The 25,635-nt window shown below is 39.4% G+C and overlaps 1 protein-coding gene across 1 annotated transcript in view; it reads left to right on the top strand.

Moving 5' to 3' along the window:
- LOC104534152 (calcium-binding mitochondrial carrier protein Aralar2) overlaps window positions 1-24,744 on the top strand; it is a gene marked incomplete at its 3' end in the record, with an annotated part of 38,840 nt that extends 14,096 nt beyond the window's left edge. Inside the window, exons 4-10 of the mRNA XM_010179368.1 lie at window positions 12,231-12,370; window positions 19,040-19,186; window positions 20,720-20,858; window positions 21,676-21,769; window positions 21,946-22,030; window positions 24,056-24,140; window positions 24,573-24,744. Coding sequence (XP_010177670.1) covers window positions 12,231-12,370; window positions 19,040-19,186; window positions 20,720-20,858; window positions 21,676-21,769; window positions 21,946-22,030; window positions 24,056-24,140; window positions 24,573-24,744 — 862 coding nt within the window. The remainder of the gene's footprint in view (window positions 1-12,230; window positions 12,371-19,039; window positions 19,187-20,719; window positions 20,859-21,675; window positions 21,770-21,945; window positions 22,031-24,055; window positions 24,141-24,572) is intronic.
- Window positions 24,745-25,635: the final 891 nt, after the last annotated feature.

A 25,635-nucleotide genomic window follows, 5' to 3' on the forward strand; every position in this document is an offset into this window, starting at 1 on the left:
ACAGTTCTGAGCTGTGAATAACGCAGTGATGATATCCACGGACTGAAACTTTCATTTTTTTATACCGGTTCTCACAGTCCTAGTGAAGGGCAAAATAAATGTTGTCCATGTTGGCTTTGCTCACAGGGAAAGGAAAGGCACAAAAAGAGATGTGATTGCCCGAGTCTGTGCTGCCAGCTGGCGTTCAATCTGGCTTTGAAGATTTTTATTATTATTTGTTTTAAAGTAGAATTTCCCACTAGACAAAAATTCTTGCACTCGTACTTAATGGAATGTAGCTGTGGTGTATAGTGTGTGTTTTTCTGGTTTTGTTTTTTTGGTTTTTTCAAAGGTCTTTTAATTCAACCTGAAGCTGTTTCAAAATGGATGCTGGGCTGTGCTGCTCTGAGAAATATGAGTATGCTGTAAAACAAGTCAGTCCTTTAATTTAAAAGGAAAAAAAAAAGGCAGGCAAAACAAACCCCCCCCAAACCGAGCAAAAACATGGAGTGGGTAACTCTAACCCAATTTTGTTGCTTGTTTAGCATAAGAGCTGCAGAATCGAGCAATGTATTCTGCTTTTGTCTCAAAACAAAACTTTTATTTACACGTAGACAGCAGCTATTGTGGGTCTCTGCTTCTGTTACTAAGCACTCTTGTTTGGTTATCTGGTACTTCAGTTGCCTGAATACTTGTTTGTAAACTTCTCAAAGCATGTAACTCTCAACACAGGTTTAAATAGGTATACAGCAATTGTGATGAGCTTCAGAGTTTTTCCTCTTATGATGACGCTCTGATACTTTTTCATTATGCAAAGAATTATTACAGGAGTCTCACAGTTGCTTTCTTGACCAAAGGATTAGGTTCAGACTGTGTGAGCTATCTCCTGTTTTTGTTACAGAGTGTTATTTATTTTATGTTTTGCCTTGTAATTGCTTGGTATCACTTGGCTCCTCTTGTGAGATCTGTAGTTTTGTTGTTTTGTTGTTTTTTTCTTGCACAACACCTAGTTTAGTGCTGCCCAGCCTGGTACACTCAATGCCACGTAAAGCAAGGAGAAGCCAAGTCTGAACTACCAAAAGAAATTGTTGAGGCTATAACCTTTGATCACTTGATAAATTGCAATATTCAGTATTTCTCAGTGAAATTTCCATTGCTGATTCAAATTGGTTAGAAACCATTTGTAGCTAGTGTTGTGTTAGCCTACACCTACACAGGAAAGGGTTTGTTGGTTTATAAATGACAGTTGCCTAGATATGATGATCCCAACAGCAACCTTAGAAATGCAAAATTTGTTTAGTCTCTGATGTTTTTTGTGGTGTGTAGATTTTGCACAAGTAATGGCCAGTTTTAATTAAAAGACGATGTAAAGTAGACTTGCTAGTAGATTTATTTTCTTCAAAACGATTTTGAAATCTTCTTGATACTATTTTTGGAGAATTTAATTTCTAGACATATGTCAACTTGGCAAGTTTTTCTTGTTTTGTGTTTTCTTTTAACTAAAATATTATGTAACTAGGCAGACTTCTAGGCAGGTATCTTGAGTAAAACAAAGCCTGTTTAGTTTTTAACTGTTAGGAGAAGCTCCATCCTTTTACACAGTTATGTTTCATTTGGTCTAGAAAATACAATTGAGTTTTCTAACTAATCCAGAACTGAAATGTCATTTTTCAGTTTGTTCTTTGTTGTTGTTTTTGGGCTTTTTTGGTGATGGCTTTTTTGGTTTGGTTTGGATTTTCAAAATCAAAGTTGTCTACTGACAAACACCAGGCTGTAGACTGAGCATCTCTCTTGTTCATTACCAAAACCCAAGGATTGATCACAGAATCATCAAACAGTTTAGGCTGGAAGGGACTGTGGCACCCATCTGGTTCAAACCCTTGCAGGGCCATCAAGACCAGGTTGCTCTGGGGACAACAGGAAGTCAAGGTTTTAAGTATCTCTGAGGATAGATACTCTGCAGCCTCTGTAAGCGAGCATCTTCCAGTGTTCAACCACTGTTACAGTGAAGAACAATTTCCTGATACCTAGTTGGGATTGCCCATGTTTCAGCTTGCACCCGTTGCCTCCTGTCCTTCCACTGCATATCTGTGTCTTCCCTTCACCCTCCCATTGGGTAGGTGTAGGCAGCAGTGAGGTCCTCCTTTAGCCCACCCTTGTCCAGGCTGAGAAAACCCCATACCATCAGCCTCTCCATGCATGTCATGTGCATTAACTCCAAACTGGAGAAAATAGAAGTGGTACTTTATTTTAGTTAGCCACGTCATGCTGTTTGTCTTGGTGGAAGTGATCTGCTTTTTTATTATTCTTCTTCAGGGTAAAAAGGATAAATTTAGTTTCTGTGCCCTCATGGGGCCTAGTACTTTCCAAACCTGTGGTCTTTGACCTCTGGCAGTTTGTTGTTCACTTCTGAGGAGTCCATGAAAGGTAATAATAGTAAGGCTGTTGCCAGTAAACTGAAGTTATGGGTATCCACAGATCAAGTAGATATGTTTTTAAGGGACTGCATCTTAGAAAAATGTTCAAAACCTTTTCTGTAAGTCAATCATGTCATACTCTGTCTATAAATTCATGTTGTCTCTCCTTCCATCCAAGGAGAACAGAAGAAACTGACAAGCTTGGATCTAGAGTCTTAACTGATGAAAGTGATGGTACTCTTGGAAAGAGCCTGCTTTTTGGAGTATTTGCAGTGTTTAGCACAGGTAACAGATGTGCTCAGGTATCTCAGTCAAAAATCGGGGCCAAGCTGATTTGGACAGTGTATGGATTTGTCATGTGGAAGTGAATTCATAGTTTTTAGAAGTGACAAGAGCACAACCAACCAGAGCAGGGGGAAGGTAAGAGGATTTAAAAGTGAGAACGTTTTCCACAGAGGGGTGAAACTTGAAGCTTATCATGGATCTTTTGATTGAGAAAAATCATGAAGGCACAAGCATGTTCTCTGTGATAATGCTTTCATTAACATAAAATTAACCTGTAGGACTGCTCTGTCCTTGTTGAAAAGCTTGGATAGGGCAGTGAATTTATAATCAAATGAATTTTGTTCAGTAGCTAGTGCCTCCCTCCTAAAACACGTGTGCTGAACTTTTTGTCAGGATTCATACTGGATTTTGTGGTTTGGTGGGGGCTTTTGAGGGATTTTTGGGTTATTGTCACCTTTAAATTCTACTTGCAATGTCTGAAAGACATTTGGTCTTAATCTCACCTGTGTGTACAGCAGGTGCTCTACAGCCTTTGTTTCCACTTCCAACCTAAACTGGATGTGGTTCATATCTGAAGGGAAGGAACCACTTTCAGTGAGAGACTCCAGCCTCCTGCTTCTCTGCCCTGCTGTGACTCCCTCTCAGGGTGCTGGCACTCCATTTGTCACAGTACCAGTCTCTTTTCTGCCTGCAGATGTGCCGAGACAACCAATTCATTTTATGAGTGCAGTCCAACAGCCATCATAAGCTTTTGCTTTCCACTGATGTGCTCCAGATGTTAGTGTGTCACCCGGAGGTGAAAAACCATTGTGAAGGCATCTATTTTTTTATATATGTGGAGCTTTATTGCACTTCTTAAAATTATCAGTTTGTACTACAAAAAGAACCACCCAGATTTTTGGAACTTTTAAAATGACTTATGAGCAATGTCCTCTGAACAACTGAATGCAGATGCACACCAATATCAGATTGGCATGCGTGTGTTGTATGGTATCTTGTCAGAGTTCAGAAGAACTGCTCAGAAGCTGTTCCAGTTCAGTGGGTCAAAAATCCACTTTTTATGAAAGGCTAACTGTAGATTTGCACGATTGACTATAATGGCTCCAATTTTAAAAGATAGAGGTAACAGAGAGCACTTCCAGTTGGTGGGATAATTCAAGAATGCGACATGCTCAGATGGCTAACATATTGTGCTTTCTGCTGCTACTCCATGCTCTTCAAAGAGAAAAAAAATAGGTGTGGAAAAGGTAGGAAAAAGCCAATTTGAGAGTAAATTTCAACTGTATGAGGTCACTCTTTGGTTAACAGTACGCTGAGGGTTAGCCGTCTTTCATATGGCTGTGTATCCTGTTGGAGAAAAAAAAAATAGCCCAACATGGTACTAGGCAGCATTTGGGGAGGCACCAGGAGCTTCCACATCAGAGTATATTTAAACTGCAACAGCAGCCGTATGCCACTGTAAGCTTGATTTTTATTTTTATTTTTTCCCATCTCTTTATCAAATTATCTTGGAATTACAGATTAGAAGGTAAAAACTTCAGCAGGCCCTAAGAGCTGGGAAAGTATGTTGTTTTTACAAATTTTAATATGAAATTTCAGATGGCAAAATACATACACTTTTTCAGTGTGTGTAATCTAGTTTTCTAAATTGAAAAATCTGCTGTTACCTAGCAGTTAATGACTATTTTTTTCCAACATTTGGAATGCAGGACCTGATTTGATAAGCTGATAAAAGAAAACAAAACTGAGAACGTGTTGGAAGTGCTCAAAGTGAAAATTACAGTTTAGGTAGGTTTGGGGGTAGATAGTTAGACATTTTAATTGAACTAAAATAGTTTTATACTAATACAGTACTGTTGTGGGAGTACATTTTGTGGTGCATTTGAAATTGAAGTATTTAAGTGGAGGAAAATGTATGTTAATGCTTTGCAAGAAAGTGATTTTTTTAGTGCCATCTATCTAAGCAAAATAGCTGTTAAAGAAATAGAGCTCTCACGTCTGTATTGGAGAGTAAAGCGTAAAGTTTAGGATAATTTCCTTGAGCCAGGAGTTTGCTTTTATCACTTTGGTTGGTATGTTAAACTGCTGTAGGAAACAGTCGTGTGAATTCTGAAGGAAATTTGTATTCCTGAACAACTACAGCGAAGCCAGCCCCTGCCAGTGTAGAGAAAGGTGGTGAGTCAGTCGGGATTCAGAACGTCCTGTGCTTTTAACATCTCCATGATAGGGATTACGGAATGAGCCTGGGTGATCATTTCAGTTACCCATGTGGCAACGCAGGCGTTGAATTTCTGCGATGGCTTTGGTTACACACAAGCAATGCTGGCTCACGTTAAGCAGTGGAAACTCCTGCTTGTCCATTACAATTCAGCACTAATCTACAGCTGGACTAGTGCAACACAACTCAATTAGTTAAAATTACCATTTATAATTATTTGAATTTAATTTTGTATTTGGGGATTTTCTCTGAATTTGAACTAACTAGTCCTCCAAAAAAGTAAGCTACCACTTACACATGCATGCATGCACACAAAATTATCAAAATAAGTGAATTCAGGGTTTTTTAGGTGTTCATATGCAAGTGTGTATGTGCACCCACATTTTTCAGGTGCAGATGAAACTGATCTTAGTCTAAATGGATCGGGTGCACTAATGGAGGGTTTTGCACTCTTATGAATGAATCTGTTTTAAAACAGCACTACCACATGATAGAGCGCAGATAAATTGCACTGACCTGAGCTGCTATCTTTTTTCAAATCAACCTCCTCCTCTTGTGTCGTGTGATACAATCCCATTATCTTCAAATTATGTGCTCTGTTTCTACTGTGCTGGCTTCAGTTTGAGTGTTCTACCAGATACCCTCCTAGCAATATTTTAAGAAAGAAAGAAACAATTTTTTTTTTTTTAATTCAGAGTTGCAGAATAGTTGTGGTCCATGTTTTGCAGTGAATTAAGAAGCAGTAAAAATACAGCATTAGTGTATTACTCAGGGTTTCTAACCTTTGGAAAAAGGTGGCTGTGACAGCCCTTCCTGCTCTTACTGCTTTGTTGAGGGAAGTTGAAGGGATGAGCACCTTTTCTTTGCAATCCTTAGTAATCAAGCTATTCCAGCATGTTATTTAATTTATAATATGGTCACTGTAGAACTGTTTTAACCTGTTTCCTTGAACGAGCAGCAGGGAGACCAAGACGGTGGTTGTAGCGCTTGTACTTCCCGAATGTTGTACCTCTTCTGGATGAGTAGGGATCAGTGGACACCCCAGCCAAGTACTTGGACTACCCAATCATCCCACATCTTAGCCGAGCAGGTGTGAAGTGGACATATGTTTTCCAAAATAAAAAGTCATCATTATAGAACCCGTATAAGGTTGGAAATAAACCCTAACTAGCTGTGTATTTAAAGTTCACGACAGTAAATAAAACAAAAACACAGGGAAAAAAAAGCCAAGGGTCCAGGGCATGGACAGAGACCACCCAGCAAGGGGTGCATGCAGTCCCACGCTGCCCAAGCAAGGGCAGCAGAGCAGGTCTGGTGATGAGTACCAGGGACAGCTGAGAGTCCAGCGGATGCCAGACAAGTCCGCAGGGATGAGGCAGGCCCGATGAGAGGCTGGGAAGCCAAGTCAGGAGGTCGGGGTCACCAAAGTGAATGGGCAGGCACAGGTGTCCCTGTGGAGTGGCTGAGACAGGGAGGATTAAGGACCTGAGATGATGCTTCTCCCAGCTCTTTCTCCTGCAGCTCTTTGCTCTGACCCTGATCTATATGCTCACGGGTGGAGCATGGGGAAGAGGTTGCAGAGCCTGTGGTGCACTCAGGGCCATGAAGATTATGGAGAAGTGTAGAGTTGTTTCAAATGGTCAAAGCTTGTGGACATCATGCTGTTCTCATCTCCACTGAACCTTAGGTCAGGTCTTACTTGGCACTTGGCAAAGTGCTCACGTTTCCTAGTCATGATAGTAAAACAGCTACTCTACCAATAGTTTAATTTGACTTACTGGGCGTCCTTCTTTGCTCTTTCTTCTGTGTAGGATTTATTTTCACTGACTTTGAAAAATATGCACTTTTTTATTACAGCCATTTAAGGGAAACTGTTTCCCAATGCGTGAACAGAAGTGCTTAACTTTTGTCTGAGCAGAATGACGGGGATTTGCATATTCAGGTTTAAAAAACCTAATCTCTTTATACTAAAATATCTATTCCACTCTTTGCATTAATTTTGCTTCGTTTAATCCAAGTTGAACCTATAATGCTCTTATGTTCCTCTTCAGGGCCTTGAGTATGATGGATATAGAAGCAGTTACTGCTAGAAGGGTTTGAAAAGGTGCATGTGGAACTCTTGTTAACTTATGATAGCTCGTGTCTTTTCAAATTTGTCTTCTATCCTCTTTGCAGAAGATAGCCTCTGTTCTTTACAGAAGCTGCTATTACCGTTGTCATCAGGGTAAATGTAATTCTTTATCGAGGCCCAAGGTTTTAGTACAGATTTTCTTATACCATGCACAAATTGCTTAAGTGCATAAAGGTATAACATACAACGTACTTATAATGTATATAGCATATAACTTATATAAAATAAAGCAATTTGTGATAGCTTTTCTACAGAAATGTTGCAGGTATATTGTAAGGGGAGTGGGATTTTTGTAGATGATAATGAAATTTTTTATAGCTGTGCCTTGAGACAGCATTAACTTCATTGGACCGAACGAAAACACTGCATGAAACATTTAGGTACTTACGCGAATAAATAGTTTGAAAGAATTTCAGATTTCACACGACAGCTATTTATGTCCTGTAGCCTATAAGGATTTTAGTAGCTTGTTCTGTCAAGTAGCTAGATGACATGTGCAACTGGTTCTCCCAGTAAACTTGACTGGTGCATAGAAGGAGCTGAGGATTTCTGAGTTCTTTTCTTAAGAGTAAAATATAGTGGGAGAATGACATTCAGTTTACTTATTTTAAAATTTCAGATTTCCTAATAGATAATTTTCACTTGAGGAATCCAGTAGTCTTTATTGTGTTATGAGAGTCTGTGGTTATTTTAAAGCACTCTTTAGTTCTAGTTCTAATTCTTAATCACAGTATGAAAATGTGAATACTGTGTACTTGCTTGTACAGTAAGTATTTAAGCATAGACATCAGTACACTGGAAAGAAGAAAGTTCCCAGGACCTAAAGGACAAAAAAACCCCACTGTAAACCAGCAGGCAGTTCACCTGGAGGGAAAACAGAACATCTGTTTTTTTACAGTGATCAGAAACAGTGACAAAGTATCTGCTCTTTAATTAGAGGCAGCATGGGGAACAACAATTATTTATTATAGAACTTTGCAGTTCATTTTAAAATTGAGTTTCAAAGTTTAGTTTCTTTAAAGATTGACACAAATGACAGCATGGATTTCTAAGAATGAATATTTAAAATATTATTCAACCTGTTGTTAGTTTTGCATTCCAGCAGCTCTGATTTGAACAGTACACACACAGAAATGGTTGTATCTTTTGTGAGCTTTAGATCTCCTGCTCTTACAACTCCAGACAGTGGAGTATTGACATGATGTCTTTTTAAAGCTAAAACAAATAAACTTTGTTGTAATATGGATGTAAAACTTCAGTTTATCAGATATTTTTATTAAATGCTGGTTTAGGATCAAACCACAGTTGCCCAGAGCAGTTGTGAAATCTTCATCTTTAGAGATACTCAAACCTCAGCTGGACATGGACCTGAGCAACCTGAACTGGTTGGACCTGCTTTGACAGGAGCCTGTACCAGATGACATCGAGATGTCCTTTCCATCACAAATTTTTCTGTGACTCTGCAAAACAGGTTCCTTTAAAAAAAAGTCTAAACAAACAAAATAACTTCTGACTACTGAAAGACGTTGCTGCTCTTTACTGTGTGTAGTTCAGCAACTTGTGGATTGCCATTGAAGTTCACCTGTAGGACAGGTGGGACACTTAAGGGGACACTGCATTTTAAAATTGTCCATTTTTTATTTGAACACTGGACTTAGAGGATTAGGAGATGGTACTGATAGACCTGAACAATAACTTGGAGTGAGTTGTAGTATGTAATTGGCTATGTTTTGATGGTTAAGTCACTGGGTAAAACACTTAAGATTTTTTTCATGGAGAATGAATGGTCTTTAATGTCTGAGTTGGACAATCTGACTACAGACAAGACTTGAGTCAATGACAGTGTTGTAGATGAATGGATGATGAGACCAGCAAGGAAAGAGGAAAAACTGTCCACTGTGTATATGTAGGGGTTTGTGAACCATAAATAGTTGAGAAAAGGAAGCACAGGGTGTGTGTAAAAACGCAGTGGCAAACAGGACACTTGTGTGTTCTGCCATGAAAGAATGGGCAGAAGTACAGTAGATGATCTTCCAGCCAGCTACCTGTGCTGTGTAATCCAAAATGCACTCTGTCAGAAAAGCACATGGTATTACTTGCTAAGACATACTGACATCAATATGCGATATGATTTTGAAAAGATCAAGTAGTGCAGGGAGTTCTCTTGCTGTTGTACTAAATACCCACACTAATGTGGTAGTCTGTGTTTTCCAAGTAATAGCAAAAATTAAGTGTACATCTCCTGCTCATACTGTTCAGAAGGATATTTGTACTTATATGAACTTCTGAGGCGTTCATGTAGCCTTTAATCTCTAAAATAGGCAAGGGAATGCAAATGCCCTGGATATATACTTAACTGTATTTGTAGCTGGCTTGATGAGGTTTTGAGTTCCATTGCCGTTGGTAATGCCAATAATTAAACATTGTATCTAGTCTGAAATTACCGTTCTTTTCACTTCTTGATGTTTGATTTTCTTGAGCGGCAATTTTGGCCCACAACTAAGGAGGGTTTTAAGGCACAGAGTTTGAGGAGCAAGATGGATTGTCCCTTCAAGATAGGTAATGTATGATAAATAATTGAAATTACAGTGACATAATCAGAGGACACTCTGTAACTTTCATATGTTAACAAGTTGAAGTAAAGATTGTGAAGAGCCTGTCCCCATCAAAAGGACTTTGAGACTGCTTTTCTACTAGCTAAGATTTTCCTATCTCTTACATCAAGTAAGAGAGCACCTTTTTTTCTCTGGCAAAGCCAAGTCTGGAGTCTAACCAAACATAGCTTTTGGTAGAGTGACTTGTTCCTAATGTCATCCAAACAGTATCAGTGTCTTGATCTGGGGAAATTCAGGAGATGAGATGGGTGAGAAAGAGGAAGCAGATGAGAATCTGATTTCAGTGCAAGAGACAGATGTCAGAGCTGTTCTGGGAATATCTTCATTCCTCTGGAAAAGCAAAATGGTTACTACCAGGAAGAGACAGCCTTCAGTTCCTCTTGTTTGTGGACAGCACAGTCTGTCTTCATGCTGATTCCCCTCTCAAAGGGTTGAGGAAGGAAGTCTGACAGAAAGCAGGAACTTTATAGAGGTGATCTCCAGTGACATGTGGCAGGATGCCTCAAGCTGTGTCAGTAGGAAGCATCCTAAATAAAAGACATTCAGTAGAAGGACAGAACCTCGCCCTGAACTGATTGCCTTTCCCTCCTGTTGCCCTGAGAGCAGAATTTTGCTCCTGGAGAATGCTGGCGGACCAGATCCATGCTGACTGTGATGAAGCTTGAAGACATGAATGAACAATGCTGTGCTGGGGGCAGTCTGATGCTGCTTGGAGAAAATTCTCATAGGACATTAGGGCTTGAAGTTCTCAATTTTAAGAATTTGAGGTTAACTGGGGTCAGTCTTTCAGTTCGTGAGTTAAATCCAACTTGCTCCTTCACCACTGATTCCCTGGAATCAGTGGGTGGTGTGTTTTTAAAGATGAAACTACTGACTGTGCTGAGGTTATGTGAAGAAGTTCACAGTAACATCTCTACTCTCCCTGTGAATCCCAGCATATGAACAGCCTCCATGCTTTAGAACAAGCTGTCCTTGTGGGTGACACCAACTGCAGTGCTTTGGGTCTATGTGGCAGGATATATGTCCCTTTCATGTCCCCGGGACTGTTTTTTCCTATGTTTGTCCTTCATTCACTTGGGCACTTCCTGATATCCTTGTGGCTCTCGACCGACCCACCCCACTCTCTCCTTTTCGTGCTTCCTTGCCTGAAAGTGGGAATTTTGCCCTGGCTGGGTTTCCCCAGGCCATGGCTGAACCCCAAGCCAGAACTCAGTCTACACAGGAGACAGGACCTCACGGCTCCAAGGAGTCTGCTCCCACCTTTGCTTGTGGCACTGGGGTGAGCTGGAAGACGGCTCCCAGACCTGCTAGTAGGCAGAGGCTGGCTCCAGCGAGGTGGCTCCCAGCTTGTTCTGCACACAGGCAGGCACAAAGCTGTGCTGATTTCCTCGCCCTCAGGCACCAGCCATGCTTGAGAACTGGATTCCAGAAGCTCTGGGTTTGGGCTCCTGGTCTTTCTTCCACGAAGCATGCAGGGAGCAGGAGACCAGCTCCTGGCCCTGCCTGTGGGTCGGGAGCGTTTCCTGGGAACCAGCTCTCCATGCCTGCAGGAACTAGCAGGAGACAAGAACTGACTCTCGGCTGGCGTTGCTGAAGGAGTCCTACGGCAATTAGGAAGGTGTAGAGCAGTTGGGAACCTCTGGCCTTGAGCTTGTCTTCTGAAGAAATCTTTGCCCTATATTTTTGGCCGAGACAGACTATCACATTGAAGTGGGTGCTGTTGTGTGAGACAAGTACTTCCTCAGATTTTTTGTTGGTGTTTCCATTAGTTAAAATATGTATTGTCCAGCAGCATATGGTCCAACTTGGTGTGTTTCAAATAGTTGTTTCTTCACAAAAAATGCTCTGTATTACCAAAAAGTCTGCCAAGCCCATAATAAACCATTGCCCAGTGATGACTACTAAACTGAACTAAACTATGAAGTTGGCATTTAGGTGTGATCAAACTTGTCTCACTGCCTCCCCCCGCCCCCCACCCCTTGTAGCAGAGGTCTAGGGTTAAAGTTTGTTTAGAGCTGGAGGTGGTGATGAGTTCCTGTCTGCCATGTCCCCCTCCATCTCCTGCCCTGCACATCACTGCTTCTGTGAGGTAACTACAGAGAAGTGGATCTTGAAATACTGGTATTTTTGTAGTTGATTTGTTTGAATGTGGAGAAGTCTGGGAATAATACAAAAGCCTGAATTACAGTGACACAAAACTTTCATTGTTAGCAGCTTGAAAAGATTATGCTGAAAATTGGTTAGCTTTAGTAATCTTTTTGTAAATTGTCTTTTAATTTTAATCTTTTCTTGCTTGACTTTGAAACTTGAAATATATAGTTGAGTCTCTTGTATTTAAATGCTGTGAGTACAAAACTTCACGAATAAAAAGAGTATTCAGAAACTGTATTTGTGAGGGTGTTCAAAACTTTATTACAGTTTTGGTAAACAAAAAGTTAGGTTTGCTTTACAATGTGTTACTAATTTGTATGAATAGTATTGCTGCTTTCCTGTTAGAAAATATATGTTTCGCTTGTATAATTATATGCCTGTCTCTATTGTTATGTTATTTTATTAATAAATGAACTTTTTTCTTTTCTTCCCAGAGGACGCTAAGCAAGTTTTTGGCCAGACCACGATTCATCAGCACATTCCATTTAACTGGAATTCAGAGTTCGTACAGCTGCATTTTGGAAAGGATAGAAAAAGACACCTAGCATACGCAGAGTTCACCCAGTTTTTACTGGTGGGTCTAATACAATACAGTTTGTCAAGAGAATTAAGAAGAATACTAGAATCAAAGTAATTGCAAACTTTCTAAATACCACACTGATAGGAAAATTGAAAAATAGATCAAGTGTAGGCTTTTACAGAGTGCTGGACTTTATTAGTGTGTAGATAAATAGGATATGCTTTTGGTAAAATTGCTAATAATAATAATAATAAGACTAGCTGTGTCTTCTCTTTTCGGCACTTGTGTGCCGAAAGTGGTCTTTTTTACACTGATCTCTACACAGAGACGTGAAATTAAAAACCTGGACCTCAAAGTCTGGAAATCTCATCCATGAGTGAAAGAATGTTAAATAACAGCGTTGAACAGACGCCAGTTGCCAGACTAGTATTAAGAAGTCCTTCTGTCTGTAAACAGCATGTTTACCAAACTTGTATTCAATTCAGTGCTGACATCCAATAAAGATGTTTCATTGCAAGCCCTTTCCACACACTTCTTTACTTTTGACTTTTTTTGAATTAAGAGTATCTCAGATAGGGAAGTGCTACTTAGCTTTGCTTCTGGTATGCAGAGAATAAAATACTGTCTGTCTTTTGCAAGGAAATCTTGGCTATTCGTACTTTGGGGTATCTTGCTGCAGAAAATAAAATATTGTGCTAATAAAAAATTAAACAGATTATCTGTATTTCAGCAACACTGTTAAAATAGTCTTCAGTAGGAAAAGTGATCCTTGAAGTGCTGAAACACGTGAGTTTCTTATTTGTATTCCTTCTGAATACTTAATGCTTGTATTAGTATTTACACTAGAGAGTTTTAAAATGGGAACCTGCTTCAAGACTGCAAGGTTTCTTTTTTTTCTTGTTTACACAAGTATGTTAGTTCACAGTAGGAGGTGGTATCATTTTGATGAGGAATAATTAAGATAATGCTATTGAGACAAATGTTTCAAATTGACTTTGTAGAACAGAGCCTAATTAACTTTGTGTGAAGGGGACGTCAGGTATCACATGATTAAATCCTATTCCCTTAGGTTTTGTATTTACTATTGCAACTCCTAAGTGGCTAAGACATAGTCCACTTTTGTGGCAGAATAGTGAACTAGAACCTCTTTTGGATAAAAAAGCTAATGTGTTACTTGATTTGGAAAAAATGCCACTGGCCACATGTTCTGGTGTTCTAGTACTTCTTTCCAAACTACAGAATAAGCCCTGGATATGTATCCGGAGTTTGATAGATTAAAATCACAGTCTTAACAGAGTACCAGTCCTGTTTGCCTCATGCATCTGTTTGTTTAGAGATATGAGGAAAACCTGAAGAAAAACCCATAGTGGAAAAAGGGCACTTTTTTGTAAAAAAAAAAAAAAAAAAAAAAAAAATTAGTAGCAGTGAGGGAGGTTGGAGCCACATGCCCGAAAGAGCCTGTAACCTCATGGCTGGGTATTTGGAAAATTTGAGTTTGTTCTTTGTGTCTTTGGGTCCTTTCATGTTTTTTCTTTGGATTAGGAAAAGCAGGAGCTGAGACAGTAGTTTTCTAACTTTGGAGAAGACTCCTAACTAGTAGGCTTTCTCATCCCATGGAGGGGTATTCCTCTTTCCTTGTCTAAAAGGACTTTAATTAGATGTAATCATATTCTGAAGAGAATTGTATTTGGTTTTGGTGTGCCTTGCCCCTGTCTCATTTGTTATTTGTTTGGTTTCTAACCAGCTCTTCTCAAAAGTGAATCTCAGCTAGTTGCAGTATAGAGTAGAAGGTTGTGTTGGAACATGTCAGTGGTGCTCACGAGCCAGACGGCCATCTTGGTGATGATGCATACAGGACAGAAAGAGGGAGGAAGAGCACAAACTTGGAGAACTAGGATGGCCATTTTGGATGTCTTCTAGAGATGTATTCAGGAAAAGTTCCAAGGCTGCTAATAAAGACTCTCAGCATTGGTGCAGGCAGCAGGGACTTTCAGATAAATTAATGCTGCTTTGCTGGAGTTGCCCACTATCAGTACAGTCTGTTAGGATGCTCAGTCACTCACAGTAATTAGGTACATCTGTTTACCCTCTTCTTAGAACTCTAAATCTTTGAAACACTTAAGTTTCCTTGCTGACTCTTGCCTTGCAGCATTGTATTATAGATACTGAAATCTGGGCACAGAAATTTCTCTCCGCACAAATTGGAGAGTTGGTATGCGCGAGCATAGAGATCTTCGTTTGGGCTCTGTAACCTCTGGTACTCAGCTTCTCCTTCTGACATTCTGCCTGTGCATGAGTTGGTCTCCTTGGTCTGATGTCTGGACCTTGGACCTTAGACAGCAGGAGACCACAGTGGATACCAAATTACCTTTCTGCATTCCTGACATGTGAATGCACTTTACATTGCACTTAACATGGACCAGATGGTTCTGTAAGGCACTTCAGGTACTGCTTTGTAAGTACAGTGCCATTTGCAACTTTTAATGAAATAATCCAAGTAGATTCAAATTCATTCAAGTTGGGTTCTATTATGCCATGTAGAGTTGTTACACATTCATTATCTGTCACAGGATTTGGGCTAATCATCACTTCTGGCAAGGCTGAAGGTACATGGAAAATAACATTAGTATGTTTTATACGTGCACAAGATGGATCTTTTCTGGCTTTAAATAAGGAGAGTTTATATGGGATTCTGAATATTTATATCCTGCTAGCACATTTTTTTGTCTACAGTAACAGAGATGCCCAAAAGTATAGCCTCCAAACTATTTGGCTCTAATGCAGTTAACAGTCTTTTTGCATCAACACAGAGCTTGAGGTGTGTTGTTTTACCCTGCTTCTAATTTTTCTAGCATAAAATTAACTCGTATAGCTCCACTACGTATCTGTCACATCTATATCTGTTTGGATATGGTCATGTTCCTTCATCACTTATGTGGCAATCCTGCTTCATGAAAAGCAACATTGGCTCCTTTCTCAGCCTGTAAAATCTATTCCACGGGATGAATTTTAACATATGCTTATATGTGGGCCTGGTAAATCCATTTCCACGTTGTCTAGGAATTTATTTGTGCCCAGCGCATTAGTTGATGAAGTAGTATTCTCTGTAATTGAACCCCAGGATCTGCTCCAGTGGAAAAGACTGTGCTGTATCTGATGACTTGTAGATCCATTGGGATGGAACCCAGACATAAATTTCTATCTAACTGGAAAGTAATGAAGCTTTTAATGAACTGGAAGTGAAACCTGAGGTAAAATCTCTGGATAGGAAATAGTTTCATGAAAATTCTGGTGCCAGCATGCCAGCATGATGTGCAAATTAATTTTTCACAAAGTCTTATACTACCTGGGGGAATTCTGGACTTCCAGCATCAAGGGAGAAGCTTGTTCTCTAAGTATACCTAAGTTTAGAGAAAGTCTAGTTGGAGAAGCTTCTTTAGGATGTGTAATTTGTATTGCAAAGCAATGAGGATTGTATTTCTTTAAACCTTAATCTGTCTAGGTGAACAACATTGAACCAAAATAAAAATTACTGCAAGTCAGATAGCATCTCTAAACACAAAAACTTTGCTTTATTGTTTTTCAGGTGTTTTTAAGGTTGTATTTTTTATATTAGCTGCATGTACACGGCATAGATGATGTTACGATCATCTCATAAAGATGTCTCTGATGAATTGCTAGTAGCTACTGAGCCTCCTTTTGAAACGCGTTTAGTCATGCTGTGAGGTGTCTCAACCTTCAGACTTGGAGACTGAGGGAATAGGTAGCCTTTCTTTTGAGTTAAACACTCTAAGGAGTTTGTTACATTGTTATGCAACATCCAGTGGTTAGAGAAGTGACATCTGTCAGGGTTTTTTTGTGACAGACTTCAAAGGTAAAATTTAATTTTGAGACTAAGTGTGTTACTGTGTAACGATCTGCATGTTCTTGTATGCTATGTTGCTGCCATGGCCATGGTTTGGGAATGCCACGTGGCTGAAGGCCTCTGTGCTTTTTTTTTTTGCTCTGCGCAACTAGAAAATGCGAAGCACAGCTCAAAATAACCGTAGCCTGAAAAGACCCTACCTTTCTGAGAAAGTGGGATGAGTCTTCTCTATCTTTTTGCAGCATGCTTAAACCATTTCATTTCTGAACTAAGGAGGAGGTATGAATAGGGAGCTCCAGAAAACTGACATCTTCCCATTCAGAGTTTTTTCTTGCTGCCTATCCTCAGCTGAGCGGCTCTTTCCCAGCTGACAGGAACATGGGCAAATGGCAGCTCTGAGTCCTTGACCATGTGTGTAACCAAGTTGGGTAATTCTCTCTAGTGAGTTCCACATGTACTGAGAAGATTGAAAGGGATCATGTAAACCAGTGTTTTGGGGTGTTTTGGCTTGTAGTTGACTGTAGTGCTAATAGCCATTTTGCAGTTAGCTAGGTGATGACAAGAAACATGCACTTAATGTATCTCTCTGGAACATGAGCCCTGCTTTGCTTCTGTGGCTGAGGTGTCATTCTTAGCCAAGGTCTCACCTACTGGTATGTATACCTCCAAACTCACTGATGGGTGTACGTAGATGGTAGCAGCTTGGACTTCTGCAAGTGATCTCTAGGGATTTTTACTACATTTTACTTCTGGATTCTGCCAGCACAACACTGCCAGCAATTTCACTGGGAATGAGAGAAGGAAAAGAAAGCAACATTCACTTTCCCATGTAATTCTTCTGCTAAATTAAATGTATTTTTTCTTTGGTGATGCTGCCACTTAAAAGACAGACTTTTTTGTTCATTTGTTCATAGGTTTCTACCTGCCTGGTGGTGAGTATTTAGGGATACAGGAGTTACTATACCTAACTCCAGAGTGCTCAGCCTCCCAAGTACCTGCCTGCCTCAAGCTGATGAGGTTTTGGGTTTTTTTTGTGTTCTTGTGCCCCTCCCACCGTAAACCTCCCAAAATTGCTTGCTTCCAAATTTCTCTTGAAATTGTAGTCACACTTAGAGTGAAGCAAGAGCTTCCATGGCTGCATCCAGCAAGAGTGAATATTATTGCTAAATTGTAACACCTCCACACAGGGAGCTGTAATGTAAAGGAAATGTGACAGAACTGAAATTGTAACATTTTAAATTATAATCCCCACAATTGTTTCTCATTAAAAGCAGAAATTTCTGGATAATCCTGTGAGTGAAATTCAGTGTTCAAACACTGATCAGTCCTCACCCCCCCCTTCCTCCTTCTGCCTAATATATTAGGAGGTTTTCATCATACCTTTCAGGTCAGGTGTTTTAATTAGAAATTAAGACTAAAATTGGAGAGGTCAGGAGGCTGAAATGAGAAGACAAGCATGGTTTGAATGGCAGCGTGCATCAGTGGCCGTGGCGTGAGCTGAATGAGCAGAAGGAGGGATGGGGGCTGCAGGCCTCTGGCAGGTCTGATCCTATGCCAGCTGAATTTGCCTTTCACCCTTCACTCTCTATTCCCTTGAATGCTGCTGTGAGATAAATATTGATTTACAGGAGATCGTATTTGTCATTAATACATTGTGCTCATGATTCGTGGCTAGCCTGAGTCTTGCCTTAATACGACTTTTAAGGCAGATAAAAGATTCCATTATATCTGCAGATATAATGGAAATAATAGGATAGTGTTACGGTCCACTGCAAGTCTTGCTTAGTATTGCTGACATACTTTTGCTCCAGTTCCATTTTCTGAGTACCTGATTATGAATATGCATTCAGACTAAGCACTGTATTTCCAGTGAAGAAGTTTTTATAAGCCTTGAAATTTGAAGGGAGGACATGACAATGATTTGTTTTCCTCCATTCAGCAGATAAATATAGATTGGGAACTCTAACTGCATCACCAAAAGGTATTTCTGGTTTTGGCAAACCTGCAGAACTGAACAAGAAGTTCATATATATTACCAAGTTACTATCTGTGCAGGATTGTTCAGTTTAAATGAAAAATAAAAAAACCCAAGGAAGTAGCCGAACAGTAATTTATAAAGAAAGGATGAAGGTCACAGTAGGAAAAGACACAGTTTTGAGAGACTAAATGCCTTTTTTCTTCCATCTGCTCTCAGGGGTACATTTGAATCACAAAATGAGATTATCTGGTGGTTGCATCAGATAATGCTTGTGATTGATCTCTGCCTGTTACTACTGCTGAAATATTGAGAAGTGATCTTCAATCAGTTGCGATACAAAGAGTTCTAAATTAAACTGCTGGTGTCTGTTGTAGACAAATAACTTTATGTCTTAAATGCAGATGCTTTTTGAGGGAATGCTTTCAAGATTAGTGGGTGTCTGTGTGGAAATCTCCAATGACTGCATTGTCCTCATTCAAAAAGTAGCAAATGCTTTTACAGAAAGTATTTTGACCTGCTGTGACACATGCAATAAACTGGATAATGCACATCATGAAACACTTTAATGTTCATGAGTGGGAGATTACCTGCAGCGGTGTGTTGATATGTGCCCTCCATTTTTCATTTAAATGAATTGCATGACCTAATGGTCAGAGACAGCAGAGAAATCATGATGGTTGTCCTAGATATTGAGCTCAATGACAGAGACCATATATGCCATCAGTAGAAAGGCTGAAAGTTACTCTTACAATATCCCATCAAAACTGGATTACATGTAATCGTGTTAAGTATGAGATCTCTTGTAGGATTGCATTAGATGAAGTCTAACTATTAAGGTGATGATTTTAAACCTGACTTTTTTCCCCCCATATGTTTTCAGGAAATACAGTTAGAACATGCAAAACAAGCTTTTGTGCAGCGTGACAATGCTCAGGCCGGAAGAGTCACAGCTATGGACTTCAGGGACATTATGGTCACTATCCGGCCACACATGCTGACACCGTTTGTAGAAGAATGTCTAGTAGCTGTGAGTAGCTATGGTATCCCAGCCAGCAAAGAGCTGGGATACAGATGTGGGATTCCTTTTTTATGTACCTTGACCGCTAAATGTGGCACGTAGTCCAGCTTACAGATGCATGTTTTTAAGTCTAGCAGTTATTATCTACACATATGAAAGTTAGCCCTTATTGCAGAGTGTTCTGGTTTCCTGACAAAAGACAAAGCAGGTAATGGCCTACAAATGCAGAGTTTGCTTGACTATTTCTGGTCATTCCATTATAGTAAAATGTGTCAAATATGTCAAAACGTCCTTGTGTCCCACTTACGAAGTAATCCTCAAAGGACTTTTTTTGTAATGTCAATTCTAAGCTCCTGTGTGTAATTTCCAAGCACCTGGGACAGTGTATGAACTGCAACATCACCCAAGGATATCCACTATATATTGATTGATAGTTGTTACACTTGAGTGTACACTTTTTTCCAGCTTGAAATGCATAAACCAAATTAAATATTACAATTCTGCAGTTTCACTTAAAACAAAAAAAAGATACATTTGGTTTTGACCTCAGTTTCTAATATTGGGAACTTGTAGAAGCTCTTTCCAGGTAATCCAAAGTCTGGACATATCCAGGTTTAAAGAAATTTACTCTGCTTTGACTTGCAAGGCAGAATTCCAGGAAGATGTGTGAAGTAATGAGAAGTGCAAACTCTGGGCAGAATATTGGAAGAAGCATACAGCAGAAAAGCATAGACCTAGGGACTGACTATGATTTTTCATACTTCCTTCCTTGATCTCTCCCTAGTATTGTCAGTTTTCTTGGGTCATATACTCTCTCATAAAACATAAGATTTTTGTTTCTTCCTCAAGGTAAATTAAATTTTGGTAAGCTTTTGCATTGTTTTCAGAAATTTGCTTGATCACCAATCTTAAACTGATATTAAATAGGGAATTGATCAAAAATTTTTTCTGTGTGCAGACCCAACACCACTTTAAAATAGAGGTTTAGGCTCAGTTCTCATTTGAGAATGAGTAGCTGTTTGAGCCTTTTGTTCCCATTTTGTTTGAATGCCTGATATAAGCCTGAGAGCTTACTGCTGGTTTTCCATGACTTGATATGCCTGTGAATTTAAATGTTTCAGCTGATCTTTTTCAGAATATGTTTTGATTTTGTTGAAATTTTCTGTACAGTAATATACTTTACATGTAGAAGTAGATTTCCCTATTACTAGAAATAAGCCAACTTATGAAACATTTCCAACTGAAGCAGTACTGAAACTTGAACTCTGTAAATTACTACTGGTTATGTTGTTATAATCCTGCACATGTATTTGTTTAGGTTTGTAGGGTGGGAAGAGCTTTACATTCTGGTCATGATTAGTTTCAGTAACATAAGAATCTTTTCATAGTTTTCTTTATTTTGCAATTGTTTTTTTTTTTTAAAAACACTGTGCTACTGTTGCTCTTGTAAAATAACATTGTTTAAAAACCTTTATTTCAAGGTTTTTCTTAGTCTTGTAACACCCTTCTTTCTCTTTTCTTCTTTTACTGTCTCTACTCTAGGCTGCTGGAGGTACCACTTCTCATCAGGTCAGCTTTTCCTATTTTAATGGATTTAATTCTCTCCTTAACAACATGGAGCTCATTAGAAAGATCTACAGTACTCTGGCTGGAAACAGAAAAGATGTGGAAGTCACTAAGGGTGGGTAGAAATGTTTGCAGTCTGGAAGTTTCCCTGGGTGTTTGGTTGTAGTGGGTGGAGGGGAAGACCTCGTCTGTATGCTTTTAAATCAATGTGAGCGGGGACAGCCTGCCTCGTTAGCATTCCTTGGTACACCACTCAATTTCATACACTCCTGTTGGAGTCCACCCTCCAGGTTTTTCATTTTGGTTCAATCAGAAAAAGGTCCTAGTAAACTAGCAGTGGGGGCAGGGTGATGAAAGTATGTAAAGATACTTAAAAGTTTAAAAAACTTCCTAGGACTCCTGCCAAATTGGCAGCCTATTAAAGTGACCTTCAAGGGTAGTTGAAGAATTCCATAAACTTGTATTGGCGGCACAGTAAGCTGATCTACAAGCTTGGAACAAGATGTTATCTGCTGTATCTAACCACTTTTATAGAGAATTCCCTGTGCAATGCCAAGGTTTCATTAATGTGGCCTACTGGGACTACACATGAAAAGTTCCACTCCTGGGTTTTTTTCAGTTTGCCTTTTATTTCTTTTTTCCTTCTGACCCACAACTGATTGATACCGTATGTCAAATATCCTAAATCCTGCTGATAGCACTAAGCTTTAAGACCAGAGAGTTGTACTTATTTGCATGAAGGATATACCATGTAAAACATACATTTATGTAGTGGCAGGAACGCTTTTGTGGTGAGTCACTTTTTTCCCCCTTCTCTTGCTCCCACCAGCATCTTTTACTTAATGCTAAAATACAAAGCAACTCTGGGGTGCTCTGGATTACTTGTTCTGCTTTGATTAGGTTTTCCTTTCTGTATTTTTATTCTGTTGCAGAGGAGTTTGTTCTGGCAGCTCAGAAATTTGGTCAGGTTACACCAATGGAAGTTGACATCTTGTTTCAGTTAGCAGATCTGTATGAGCCACGGGGGTAAGTGGAGAAATATCTATCCTTCTTTCTTTATTTTCCTCCTCTCTCTGTCTTGGAAGGAATGGGAGGTGATATTGGGGAACAGGAGAGTGTAGTGAGGTGGTCACGTGCAGGTAACTTCTTGTGATCTAAAAACCCATCTCTAAGCAAACACTAAGCTGAATTAATTTCCTCAGGCGCATGACGTTAGCTGATATTGAAAGAATTGCTCCTCTGGAGGAGGGGACATTGCCCTACAACCTGGCTGAGGCTCAGAGGCAGGTAAGAACATAAGCCAGTATGATAATACTATCTGTTCCTACTGCCAGGTAAATAAGATAGCCAACCTCCTTCTGTGATGTCAGCTAAGTCACTTTTCTCTTGTGTTTTGTAATGTCTATGACAAATACCTTCGTGTTAGAAATTATTTATAACCTGTGTCATGTCCTCTCCATGTCTTCTCTGTGCCCCTTTCTCTTGGGCTGCATATTGACAAGTTAAATGTAATTTGGAAAGGTAAAATATATGAGTGTCATCCAGCCATTCAGTAAATATTGGGTGTATACGTAATTAAGGTGTTTATGTTTTGTGATTCTGTTGCTCTCAGTTCTTTTTAATGAGGAAAGAAGACTTCCTGCTTTGAATATGGATGGTAAATTCAGCATCTAGCCTATTGAATGGCAGCCCTTGTTCTGAACACACATACATGTTCCTGGCTTCAGAGTATTCTCTACTTTGCGTTATGCTCTGCTGAATATCACAATAGGAGAGATAATGTTTAATCTACCATCACAGTTACAGTAAAAGCATTAATATCCTCTGCATTTCCAGAAAACTAAAGGATATTGACTGTGATGGTATAACAGCAAATTAACTTCCTTTGTGTTTGAGGCAAAAAGAACTAGGAGTGTTCTTTAAAGGTCAAACCTGTTGATCTTTTAGTTTTGGTATTATTTTAGCATATCTTATATTTTCATTGACACAAGTTCCTGTACAGATAGATTTAATACTAGCCCTGTATTTCTCTTTCTCTGTCTCTATTTTAAGGCAGTCTTAACTTTGTCTTGTGAGACTAAGGATTTTTTTGTTGGGTTTTTTTTTTCCTGCTCTGGGTCTGTGTGGAGACGCCAGTTTGACCACAATGAGTTGATGCAGACTACATTTTTAGGACTACCAGGCCATAAGCCAGGCCTCTGTGTGTGTGTGTACACATGCGCCTCTTTTGCTTCTCTTTCTTCTTCTCCTCTCTCCCCTACATGTGAACACCCCCGCCACCACTCCAGGACAGTATCTAGGGTGGCGGTTTTCTGTTTGTTTGAGCAGTGACTAAATGTTGACTATGCTGGGATGAATTCGAATGAGTTGGCTCCCAAAAGCTCGCCATCTATTCCTAGAAGACTCCTAAAGGAGTTAAAAGCATTTACATTGGACTGAATATCAAGTAACGTAAGCTACAATAGGTGGCAGTAAAATGTAGCCAAAAATGCAGTGATGGAAGTAGCAGCTTCTTCAGTTTTTGCTTTGGGGCCACTGTCTTTGCTTCTATGATTGGTGCCATTTTAAGAGGCTAGGGCATATGAACCTGCATAAATCTTACAATTTCTTCTGCATATGTGTCCTGCCTTTCCATCCAATTCCATTTTATTGTCAGCTGCTTGATGCTGAAACTGAAAAGGTTTTCAGCTACATTGACACCTTCAATTTAGTTTCTGGCCGACTCCAGCTACATTGGAATACTAGCGAAAAACCTAAACACATTCTCAGGAAAAAATGTATCTATATTTTTGTTTTGTCCTTTTACGTGTTGTATCCTAAAAAAAAAATTACAAAAAATGTTAGTGAGTATGGAAGACTTAACACCCCTGCAGAACTCCTGTTTTCCTAATTCTGGAGCACTTTTGAAATTCATTTTTTATTGGGTTAAATCTAGCATTCATAGAATATGAGGAAAATGAAATTGTGGGGGTGCTGTATGAAACCTTATTTTCCTTTAGCTAATATGTTTGAACCATGCTTGCATACTTCTTTTGATAACTTGAGAAGTAATAGGTATACCTGGTTTTGGTGGCAGTAGAAAGAAAATCTAAACTAGAGTAGTTTTTAGCTGTAGAAAATCAATTACTTAAGATGCAATATGTGTGCCCTCAGATGCACATTTGGACCATTGATTTTGTGTTGTGTATTGTGGGATTTTCTCCAGGTGTCTTTCTACTTACATCTGCCTGATCATGAGGTGTTCTTTTGTGAAATATGATGTTCTGATTATTTTTCTTGTCTTTGCTTTTGTTTTAAATCCTACCTTGACAGAAAGCTCCAGGCGATGCGTCTCGACCTGTTCTCATCCAGATTGCAGAATCAGCATACAGGTTTGCCCTTGGTTCAGTTGCTGGAGGTTAGTCATGACTGAGCAAAAGGAATATTCATCCTCACTGTTTGGGTTTTTTCTTCTTTTCTTCTGCCCTTCTTCCCCTTCTGCCTTTGATTTAAGTGTGGAAGCTGTGTCTAAGGGATGGGATGACTGTAAGATTGAAGAGGAAGGGGTCATCTGGTCTACAGGAGTGTTGGAATTTACGAGCCATTGGAGTTTGCAGGTGGTGTTGCTATCTGTTTTGACACCCAACCAGTTTCAGAAGAATCAGATTAATAATGAGGTAGGGCTAGGAAGTGCTTTTGTTTAAAACTATGGGAGGCGGTTTAAGGTATCCAGAATATATCGCAGAGAAAAAAAGATACAACTGATATCTGAGGTATGGAAAGTGAAAGTTGCAGTCAAACGTGGCAAATGCAGAATTATGTTTTCTTATAGCTTGATTTTGATTTGCAGCTGTTGGAGCCACTGCAGTCTACCCAATTGATTTGGTAAAAACTCGAATGCAAAACCAGCGCTCTACAGGTTCTTTTGTGGGAGAACTTATGTATAAAAACAGCTTTGATTGCTTCAAGAAAGTGCTACGTTATGAAGGTTTCTTTGGGCTTTATAGAGGTAAGTTAAAAAGGTAGTATATACTAATGAAAAGATACAATGAGAGCTCAGTGGAACTGGATATTTAAGCCTATTTTGTTAAGAACTCAGTTTTGCCTGGTTTGTGCTTTTGCTTCTATTCTATTATAGGTGAAGGGTTTGCAGTCTTCTTGATAATTAAAACTTCATTGTAATGAGAACTTTTCTGCAGGACTTCTCTGTCCTTTCCTTCCTCATCTGCAATAGGGCAACACTAGCAGTTCCCTACAGCAAATACATACTGTTAGACAAGTTTTCATTTCCTTAGCAGTCCTTAGTACCAAGAATATTTTGCCCTGTTTGATAAGAAGTTAGATCATCCGTTTTTGTGGGTTTTTTTTGTTTTGGTGTTCTTTCTTATCTGTTTTATTTCTATTTAAACACATTAAACTGTAGGAAAATATGGTACCTTGTTATTACCCAGATCTTTTTTTGTGACAGAAAGGTCTCTCTGAACCAGTTGCATGTGCTTCACTAATCATCGGAACAGTCATCTTTATCAAGTTTTATGTGTACCTCTTCTGAACTTGTCACTGTTGAGTCAGCCAGAGAGATTAGCTATTTTCAACCCACTTAGCTTTATATACCTAAGCAATACAACCATGTTATTAAGTTAGGTGTTCCAAGCTCCCTTTGTAATCAATGGAGAAATCTCCAAAAACTCATTTACTCTGATAAGGATGTAAATCATCCTCACTTTGGGTATCTTAGGTAAGTGCCTGCAGTTTGATGGGGGCTTTTTTTCATCTACAAGAAGGGCCGGAAGGAAGACCCAGGGAACTACAGACCTGTCAGTCTGACCTCGGTACCAGGGAAGGTGATGGAACAAATCATCCTGAGTGCCATCACACCGGAACATGCAGGACAACCAAGTGATCAGGCTCAG

Source organism: Mesitornis unicolor, unplaced genomic scaffold, assembly GCF_000695765.1.
Source record: "Mesitornis unicolor isolate BGI_N332 unplaced genomic scaffold, ASM69576v1 scaffold54652, whole genome shotgun sequence".
Lineage (NCBI taxonomy): Eukaryota > Metazoa > Chordata > Aves > Mesitornithiformes > Mesitornithidae > Mesitornis > Mesitornis unicolor.